Source organism: Myxine glutinosa, chromosome 2 (assembly GCF_964187855.1).
Source record: "Myxine glutinosa chromosome 2, kmMyxGlut1.1, whole genome shotgun sequence".
Classification (NCBI taxonomy): domain Eukaryota; kingdom Metazoa; phylum Chordata; class Myxini; order Myxiniformes; family Myxinidae; genus Myxine; species Myxine glutinosa.
The window spans coordinates 21412647-21423529 of NC_136262.1; the positions used below are offsets into that span (position 1 = coordinate 21412647).

The 10883-nt window shown below is 41.3% G+C and overlaps 1 protein-coding gene across 3 annotated transcripts in view; it reads right to left on the reverse strand.

Annotated features, from left to right (window-relative positions):
- Positions 1-314: 314 nt before the first annotated feature.
- LOC137421987 (casein kinase I) overlaps positions 315-10883 on the reverse strand; it is an 87346-nt gene continuing 76777 nt past the window's right edge. For all 3 annotated transcript variants that reach the window (XM_068108636.2, XM_078773018.1, XM_078773017.1), the window contains exons 12-13: positions 7320-7426; positions 315-2706 (exon numbers count right to left, since the gene is read on the reverse strand). In XM_068108636.2, coding sequence (XP_067964737.2) covers positions 2652-2706; positions 7320-7426 — 162 coding nt within the window. In that variant the 3' untranslated portion in view covers positions 315-2651. The remainder of the gene's footprint in view (positions 2707-7319; positions 7427-10883) is intronic.

Genomic DNA, 10883 nt, shown 5'->3' on the forward strand with positions numbered 1-10883 from the left:
TGCTGCTTTTCTCACCGTACTCAGCGGGCATTTCCTCAAGAGGAATTTCCTCCTCCCCATGGATGCCAACTGATGAGGATGGCTGTGCTCCATCCTTATCAAGCAAGGAAGCAGCACGTACCATTATTAAAATCTTTGGTATGACTTGACCCGGTCCAAACTGGATGATGAGGGTGGAGAAGTTGTACAATAATGTGATGCAAACAGTCTGTCAAAAGTACTATGTCTATGATGGGGATGCCACAAGTTTTGGTGTGGCCTCATTGATATTTTAAAGATGTATATATATAAAAAAAAAACTCAAAATTGTTACGTTCAAATAATGCATCATTTATTATTCGTGTATCCTAAAACATTCCGTTTTACCTCGAAGCAAACAAATATGAACGTCTTTCAAAATATTTAACAAAGGGGCACTTCATCAGATCGACATACTGGAAGCAATTTTATTTTTACAGCTTAGTTCTAAACTGCTGTTGACATTAGCGAAAATGCTTCACAAAACTTGCAAACATCATAAATTCATGGAAACCTCCAATTGTACATATCAATACAAATGTTTACAGTCACATGGTTAAATCTTTTTTTTTTCTCCACCCCCCAACGCCCCCCCCCCCCCCCTTCTATAAACGGTCTAAAAAGGAGTGCAATTTAACTAAAATATACATGGCAACATGTAAAGCTGACAGTTCAATCGAGCCATCATACATTTAGGCAATATTTTGGTCAAAACACCTACAAAAAATTATATACAACCTCATTGCATGACCCAGCCTGACTGGCTACCCCCTCCCCCCCCCCCTCCATCTGACCCCCCCTCGACAAAAGAAATGTGATTATGCAATGTAACACTTACCTTTCAAGTTTTTTTGTTTTTTTTTTGTACATGAAAGATAACCAACCACAAGAATATAAACGATGTCAATTTCACTATAGACTTACAATTTGCTCCAAACTGTTAGCATGCAGCTGTGGATGCGGCATGGGGGAGGCACTTTCGTATTTACAAGTGTGAATCCAAATTAAAAACGACATGAATGAAATGCATTCGAGAAAGGAACGTAGTGAATGGCACGTGTTCACGAAAGCAAAGGAAGGGCTCAAAGTCGATGAGAAAAATCGCTTCGATGAGAAAGATCGCTCAACAAGGACCAGGTGCGGTCGGGCAGATGCTACACACCTCATTTGCACAAAATGTTTTTATTTTCACAAATCTAAGCAAAAAAAAAAAAAAAAAATCAATTTGTGGAACAGAAATGCAACAACCGAATAGCCTCAAACAAGTTGTGCTGTAGTTTTGTTTCTCACATTAGGGAGCTGTCATTTGAAACACAAGGTAAACAAAAAAAGGACATAAAAAACGTTTTAAAAACATCATAAAATTACAAATGATAATAAAAAAATTCAAAAAAAATAAACAAAAGAAAGGTTCACTACTTTTGAATTGGCCATTCCATCGTAACTATACTCACAGATGACTTGACTCAAGTCACGACGACATGCTTGAGCAAGCTTCAAATTGTGTCTCACAACTTGCTTGGCTAATACTTTGCAAATGCCTATCTGTATCAACCCTTCCCACCCTCCCAACACAGGACAAATTACATTTCACTCCACACCATACATGATGCCCTTGGCCGGCAGGTGTTTGTCACACAGACAATATCAACAACCCATCTTCATACCCACACAGTACCTTAACACAAAGCACACCTTCAGGCTTCCAGTATCATCCTCTCCCAGAGTTAGCTTCGATAAATAATCTGACGTTGAGCCACAAAATCAGTGGTTTAATTAACAAGTAAATTGGAAAAATTTCAAATATCAGGGGAACTTTATTTATTTATTTTCCCACATTCCCAAACTTTGCCCCCATTTCCTTCCCCAAATCTATTCTCCCCCACGGCTCCAATTATAAGTTTACAATACTTTAAGAGCAAGTTACATCCATCCATCCCTGCTCTAAAATTGTTAAATACTGTACAGTTTATACACAACAACAAATAAAAGCTGCAAAGATAGCAAACTGCACACACCTGCTCATCGTAGAATGTATACAATGAGCCTGTTCATCGTTCTGTCTTGAGGTCGTGGGAGAACGCAAAGAAGCGTGCTCAATGCAACACCATCCATCCCCACCTCTATTTACAAAAGATCTTGTGCGCCAAAGATACTCATGGAATGCGCACATCATCAAAGCAGAGGCAAGTATTGAACAAAAATTATCAATATTCCATCTGTTGGCATCAATACCAGCCATTGTTGGCATCACGTAAATAGCACTACGGGTTCAAAGCATTTTCCAAAAGCACACAAAACATCATCGTGGCATGGAGTAGTCAAGCTGACTACCATTCCAAGCTCTGCATAAAAACACTTCCACTTGAATGCTTCCCTTTTGTAGGATGGGGCTGTGGCCCGTTAAACAATGTTGAGCACCACACCAAAAGCCGAAGGTTTTTGTGCCACAACCACAACCATCCCTCCTCCCTGATCTTCCCTCAACAAATATCAAATCAGAAAATAAATAAAGGCCCAGAGATATGGAACAAGTAGGGATGAAGTTCAAAACAACAACAACAAAAAGATCAGTCCAGGATGGGCTCCAGCTGCAGGCCGAGCAGTCGCTGGTAATTGATGCCTTCCACAAGTCATTTGTGCCTCTGGGATGGCTTTCGCTTCCGCCGCTTGAAAAAACAGCAGCACCTGAAACGGCAGTGGGAATGGTGTGATGGAAGCAGGGCCAGCATGGGTTGGAGGGGAGTGCCGAGTAACTCGATAGAGGAAAATAAAAATCATAACCAGAATGGGCATTGGCAAAAGAGGAAATGCACACAAAAAGCACAAAATAGAAGGTGTGGTGGGGTGGGGGAAGACGATAAAAAGAAATGTTATGTATCTATTCTGATGATATCTAAAATACCGCTAAAGTACTGGCAATCGGGTTGGCCTATTTCACGTTACCATCTGAATAATGCCTCGTGATGCTAGGAATACAAATTAAAATCCACGGTTGCCAAATTGCAAATTCTGCTCAACTTAAAACGAGTTATGCAAAAACTTTTCAGGTAGCTCGTTTTCTTGAAAAAGATAAAAATAAAAACAAAGGAGAGCATAGTGAATAAATGAATTCCGGTTCTTATTCCTCAAACCTGGACAAATTCATTATTTTAGTTAAAAAGGGGAAATATATGTTTGATACTTTTTATAAGGAGTGTGCACACAATGCTGACTGAAACAACAAATGTATGAAAATTGTTCGTGGATAGAATATTAATTAATTATTATATTTGAAGAATAATTCTCTCAGTAAAGAAAGGTTTGTAAGTCCAGTTAGTTGTCATCGTAATTGACAGAAAGCAATCTTGGCAAAATGGCCATCTATCTATAATTCCAGTAATCTCTGTGTGTATGTTTGTTTGTATGTTTGTATGTTTGTCTGTGACCGCTGTTTCTCGACAACTACCGGTCCGATATACTTGAAACTTGCCAGGTATATTGCTGGGGACCCGAGGATGTGCCTTTTCAAGGTTTTAAATTAATCGCAGAAGTAGTTACCGAGCTATGTCCAAAAAACGATTCAACCAATCAGAGAGCAGCGAGCTATCACGTGTGCCGAACGTGGCGAACAGACTCTGCCTCGGATGGCACATTTGAGAGCGTATTCATTTATTTCCCGTCGGCAAACTATGTTGCCGTTAAACTATGTTTTAAAACTAATTAAAACTAATTTGCGATTCATCGTATTCATCGCTTCACATTTGCGACAGTGAAGACTTCACTTCCGGCAGCCAATCACAGAACGCGTTGTTGCGAGCCCGAGAGCCTGCGCCATTACGGTTCGTAATTCGATTTCTTCCGGAGAAAATAATAATTTCTCGATTTCTTATGCGCATTATTTCTCCCAATTCAGTCAGAGCGAAGGGCGGAAGCGAAGAGCGTTGTTTTTTTTGTTTACGGGCGTACGGGCGTACGGGCGGGGTAGAGCGTACGGGTAGCGTTTTTTTTTTTTTTTGGCAAGGAACGGGCACCCACGTACGGGCATGCCCTAGTTTATTAAATGCTAACAAAGGAACGCTCTTCTCCTAGATTTTCGACATCATGGCTGCCAAACACTATCACACCCAAAAGGAGTTACTTAGCCCAATCAAAGAAGTCCACACAATGTTCATTGTCCAATTGCCAAGCCCATAACAACAGCTTACCAAAAGAAACGGTTTGCAGTTGTCGTGATTATCGGGGGGGGAATCAACAAATGATGGAGCAGCAATCTAAAATCTGTACCTGATGCTATATATTTTTAATTACAATACAACAATGCCCATCAATGTTCTTATAAATAGGAAAACTTGGGATGAGATACGACTTTTTTCTTTTTTTTCTCTCAAAAATCCAAATGTGGAGGCCTAATTCTTTGTTTATATTTTGCAAGAATGACAAAATTGGGTTTCGCCGCAAACGACTGTTGACACAATTTTTGTGCAACCGTGAAATCCCACACATGTCCACTATCTAAAAATGTCCTTGTAATTCACTTTAAGGTGCAGTTAGGAGTCCTAATGTCCTTGTCCTGCATGTGTTTTTGTACTAGCTCCTCCGAGCCATAGATCAATGTTTAATTGTTATTTTTTTTAAGCACGAGCATGCAGGTATTATGTTTCAAGCTCTTTTTTTTTTTCTGCAGAAGAGCTCTGAGGATTTTCTGCTTCAAGTATTCTTTTAATGTTATGACAATACATTATAATTTATGTCCTACAGCTAGAAAAAAATAAATAATAGTAATAAAAAATAATAATAAAATTAAAAAAAACTTAAAAGAAGGATGAGAGCTCGAACAACAACTAGAGAACATGAAATAAAGACAATAGAAAAGAGAGAATGATAAAAAGCATGTGTTGAAGGTATGCAGAGCCGGTAAATGCAGCATTCAAGCACTAGGTGAAAAGCAACTCAGCATTTGTGCAGCTTTGTGGTTATTGAAAAAACATGGATCCCTCATAGTATTACTTCTTAAAGCGATAAATGCTGTGATTGTCACAATGTCACGCATGCAACAACGTGCCCAAAGCCATGAGAAAAGGCAAATAATGGAGATGTTTCCAGGTACTGCACCAGGCCCCTCCCTCCCTTCTCCAACTCCCCCACTTTCCCCACAATCTTGAGGGTCAATAACAAATAATATTTTACATTCAAAATTGGGTTTGGAGAAGAAAATAGGGCAAAATGCAGAAGATTGTCATGGGGCCCGCAAGGCTAACTCCTGCTCTAGCAGGGAAAATGGCCTTAAAATGCCTGTTGTTGTGTTGTTGTATTCAAAATGTTGAACAAGCTTGAAATGATAAATCAAAATATTTGCAATTTAAATGGTAGTGATTACATAACCTAAAATCACAATTTCTTGGCAACTTAAATGTGGACAAGGAAGACCCATAAACTGATTCAGATTTTTTTTCAGACTGAAAAAGAGAGCAAAACAAAAAGAAGTAGAAAATTGTATGAAAAGAAAGTTTTTGGCAAAAACTACAAAAATTATCCCATGCTGTGAAAAGAGGGTTATTAACCAATAAACTAAGTAAAACAAGATTCCCACTTATTTTAAGAATTTCAGCTACTTATAATAAAAATAGTTAAAGATTAATTTGACTTCTTGACAAAGACAAATGTCCCTCTGAAAAAATAAATTTTCAATAATAAATAAGTGATGATATCATTGACATCAAGAACTAGTGAAGAAAATTAATGAAAAAAGCAGTGAAGCTGGGACAATTTCTTTTTTTTTTTTTAACTAGAACGGCACTCAGTAGAGAGCATACCTCCGCCTGGTTGGCCATATCACTCAATGGTGAAGAATCACTTAAAAATTATACTAGCTAGATCCGGATCCAGATCTTCACCAAAATTGAATCAATTCTTCCTTGTCACACACACAACCTGTCCAGCAAGTTTCGTCCAAATGAATCCATAACCTTTTGAGATATACTGCGATATATTGTTTTTGGACCCATCTCCTCCCATTGGTGAAGAATCACTTAAATAATTAAATAATTCTCATATCTGAATCCAAAATCAAATCGAATCGTCCTTGTCGGACACCTAACCAGTCCACCAAGTTTTGTCGAAATCCGTCCACAACTTTTTGAGATATCCTGCTATGTATCATTTTTGGCCCCATCTCCCAATGGTGAAGAATCACTTTAAAAATTCTAATGGCCAGGTCCGAATCCGGATCTTTACCAAAATCTAATCATTTTGTCCTCGTCACATACGCTACATCTCTGCCAAATTTCGTCCAAATCCGTCCACAACCTTTTGAGATATTTTGTTCATAAATGGACAAACAGACAGACAGCGGTGAAAACAACCTCCATCCACCTTTGGTGGCGTAGGTAATAACCTTGTTCTTTTTTTGTTTGTTTTTTTAGTTATAGAACGACGAAATAGTAAGTTTTTTCATGTCTGATTCAGCCCAAATCATACAAAAGCTATTTTAAAAGGCAACACAGACTGAGCATTTAACAATGCAGGTTCCGCCAGTGTAGAAGATTACAATATATTTGAGAATGAAAAAATCTTTGTCAAAGCAAATGAATGAGCACACTCACACAGATTACAATCGCCTCTCAAATCCCTTAGGGAACAGTGAGGCGATTAATAATACAAACACAAAAGGACACGGACACGGACACACACACACACACTAGTTACCAAACCAATTAAGAGTTGCTAATTTTTTTTTAAATGAACAATAAAAAAATCTTGAGAATAAAAAAAATCCAAATGAATGCATTTGTTTCAACCTAGGTCGTTTTTTGTTGTTATGCATTTGAACATAGTTTGTGAGCCCCTGCGGGAGTGCAGGACACAAGTATGATACATCATGTGGATGCTCAGCACAGTGAACGCGCCCCCACGCAAGCTCAAATGAAACCACTCACCACATATTCAACAATTTCTGGCAGCTATAGATGGAGGAAGGAAAGTTTAAAAAAAACATAGGAAAAGGACAGAGGAAAGTCAATCAGGATTACAAGGCCACAAAGCACAAGAAGCAAATTCAACGGCAGCAGAAAAGGGAATACAATGACGATCAGAGAAAAGTGGATGGAATGGCAGGGAAAAAAAAAGCACAAAGGAAAAGTTGCATCAATCAGGAGCAGGACAAATAAGACAATCGAGATGTCAATTTTTGTACAGAATAAATGTGAAGACATACGAAAAAAACAAAAACAAAAACCAAATGTGACCATTACAAAATGAAAATCACTCTCGACCAAAGGTAGCATCACCAATAAAAGGCAAAAATGTAGCCCAAAACATACTTTGTTTCCTCAACAACCTCTACTTCCGCCGGTGCTGTGATAGGTGCATTGGAATGGCCGGCCGTTGGATCGTCTGCGTTCAGCTCCCCGTTCGTTGATCCCACAGGCTGAGGAAGAGAAAATCACAGTGCTGAACTAAAACAAGTACAGCGCTAGGTAGAATGTAGAGTGCATACTTCCACCACGCTGAACAGTTTGTTTTGTACACCTCTGATAGCCCGGATTTGAATCCGGACAATAACCAAAATCTAATCAGCTTGTGCTTATCCACGCATAACTATTCCACCAAGTTTTGTCATAGTCCGACCACAACGTTTTGAAATATCGTGCTATCCAGTGCTGTCAGAGTACTCAAACCCCTTGACTTTATTCAAATATTGTAATGTTACAGCCCAAATTTAAAATTGATTAAATTAAGAGGTTTTGTTTTTTTGTCACTGATCTACACATAATACCTCAATGTCAAAGTGGAATAAATTTTATTTACTCAATTATTTTTAGAATTCTTTACAAAATAATTAAAAACAAAATGCAGAAAGATCTCGTTGACATTTGATTTACAACCCCTGGAGTCTAATACTTCGTAGAAGCACCTTTGGCAGCGATTACAGCTTCGAGTCTTTTTGGGTATGTCTGTATCAGCTTTGCACATCTGGATTTGGAGAGTTTCTCTCATTCTTCCTTGCATATTTGCTCAAGCTCTGTCAAGTTGGATGGGGAGGGTCAGTGAACAGCAATCTTCAAGTCTCTCCACAGATTCTCAAAGGGAACAAGTGTTACGCCTAGGTCCCCCGTCGGGGAAGTGATGCGAATTGACAGAGTGGAAGACGCAGAAAACATGCTATGATATGATATTTCGCTCACAAGGTTCAGACATACATGAAGATGGCCATCTTGGATTTTGACGTGGCGACCCAATTTTCAATAGCGTTCTTCCTTGTGCCTAGATACACCCACACACCACATTAGAAGTTGGTACTTCGCTTATTTTTCAAGATATTCAGCTCACAAGGTTCAGACATACATGGCGGCGGCCATCTTGGATTTTGACGTGGCGACCCAATTTTCAATAGCGTTCTTCCTTGTGCCTAGATACACCCACACACCAGATTAGAAGTTGGTACTTCGCTTATTTTCCAAGATATTCCGCTCACAAGGTTCAGACATACATGGCATCAGACATACATGGCGGCGGCCATCTTGGATTTTGACGTGGGTTGCACCCACACACCAAATTCGAATGCGGTCCTTCGCTTACGCATGCACGCACGCCCGCATGCACGCACGCACGGACACACGGACGGAGGGGAAACCCATAGTCCCCCTTTCGCTCCGCGGTGCGACGGGGGACAATAAAGTCTGGGCTTTGGCTGAGCCACTCAAGGACTTTCACGTTCTTGTTCTGAAGCCATTCCAGTGTTGCTTTGGCTGTATTCTCGGTGTCATTGTCTTGTTGGAACGTAAACATTTGCCTTAGTTCAAGGTATTTTTCACTTTGAAGAAGGTTCTCCTTAAGGATTTGCCTCCATTCATTGTTCCCTCTATCCTCATATGTATCCCAGCCCCTGCCGCTGAAAAGCATCCCCACAGCATTATGCTTTCACCACCATGCTTCATGGTAGGGATGGTGTTAGATGAGTGATGGGTTGTGCTCGTTTTCCATCAGATGTCATGCTTTGCATTCAGGCCAAGGAGTTTAATTTTCATCTGATAAGACCACATAATATTTTGCCTCATGCTCTGAGTCTTTCACGTGCCTTTTTGCAAACTCCAGGTGTGCTGTCATGTGCCTTTTTCTCAAGCCGCTGTCACACCTTGACGTTTTAGCCAGCGTATGCCGACGTATGAAAAATTTGGCGAATACGCTGGCACACGTCGAATACGTTATGGGTAAGTTTTGTATACGTTAAGAGCACGCTGGCATACGTCGTAGTACGCTGAGCTCGTCGACAAATTTTGTGCATGCACAAAATTTGTCGACGTATGCCAGCGTATGACTCACACGTTCCGCATACGCTGGCCATAAGTTGTAGGCAAGTTAGGCGATCGTTGACACACGTCGACACACGTTACTTGTAAGTTACTCATAAGTCGAAATACGTCGAGATAATGTCTAGCGTACCCGAAACTTATTTCTAACCTATGAGTAACTGCTTTGAACCTATGTGTAACGTATCTCCAACGCATATTGACATATGTAGACGTATTTGACGTCTTCCGGGCGACCACAGAACTTACTGAACGTGTTTCTAACTTACAGCTACCGTATAATGGCGTATTGGCAGCGTTTAGGGGAATTGGTATAAACTAGGGCGTGCCCGCACGTACGTGCTTGCCCGTACGTGCGTGCAAAAAAACATGCGTGCAAACAACAACAACAAAAAAAAACTTTGAAACCACGTGGCAGTAACGACCACAGAACCCCCCCCCCCCCCCCCTATTTACATGGAATGGTTTGGTCCATTCGCAAAGCCAAAGCGAACGGCTTGCGAGTACACAGAACCCCCCCCTCTATTTACATGAAATGGTTTGGTCCATTCGCAAAGCCAAAGCGAACGGCTTGCGAGTACGGTGACCATACCTTGGGAACCACTTGTCCGATTAATTTCAAACCTTGAAAAGGCACATCCTCGGGTCCCCAGCAATATACCTGGCAAGTTTCAATTAGATCGGACCCGTGGTTGTCGAGAAACAGCGGTCACAGACACACACACACACACACACACACACACACACACACACACACACACACACACACACACACACACACACACACACACACACACACACACACACACACACACACACACACGCACGCACGCACACACACACACACACACACACGCACACACACACAGATTACTGGAATTATAGATAGATGGGGTTCACAGGAGGAAACCGTCGGTGTTCCAGACTCCATGGTGAGCAGATGTCCATGTCATCCGAGAGATGGAGGATCCGGCAAGGCTGAGACGAGAATACCTACTAGCTGTCCTCCAACATCAACATGACCTCATCGATTTGACACTGTACCAGTTGCGTGCCAATAGAGCCAGGAGAAGAAGAGGTGAACGGAGGAGAAGGAACTGGGTGAGACCATGGATCGGGAGGCGACGGCAGTTTGGCATGTATGACCAGCTCATGGTGGAACTCCGTAACGAGGACCATGCATCCTTCACCAACTTCCTGCGTATGCCCCCAGCGATGTTCGACGAGCTGCTAGCCAGAGTGGGTCAAAGGATAACCAAGCAGTACACCTTCTACAGGGATCCGCTTGAGCCTGGCATGAAGCTGGCACTGACTTTGCGTCACCTTGCCTCTGGAAACAAGTATGCCTCGATGAAGTTCGGATGGAGGGTCCCTCACAACACCCAGTCCCTAGTGGTCAGATAAGTCTGTCAAGCCATTATTGACGAATACGTGGATGAGGTGCTGGTTTGCCCAAGTACTCCTGATGGTTGGCGTGCCATAGCTGACAAGTTCTTCCAACGATGGAACTTTCCCCATACATGTGGGGCACTTAACGGGAAGCATGTGGCCTGCCGCTGTCCTCCAAAGAGTGGG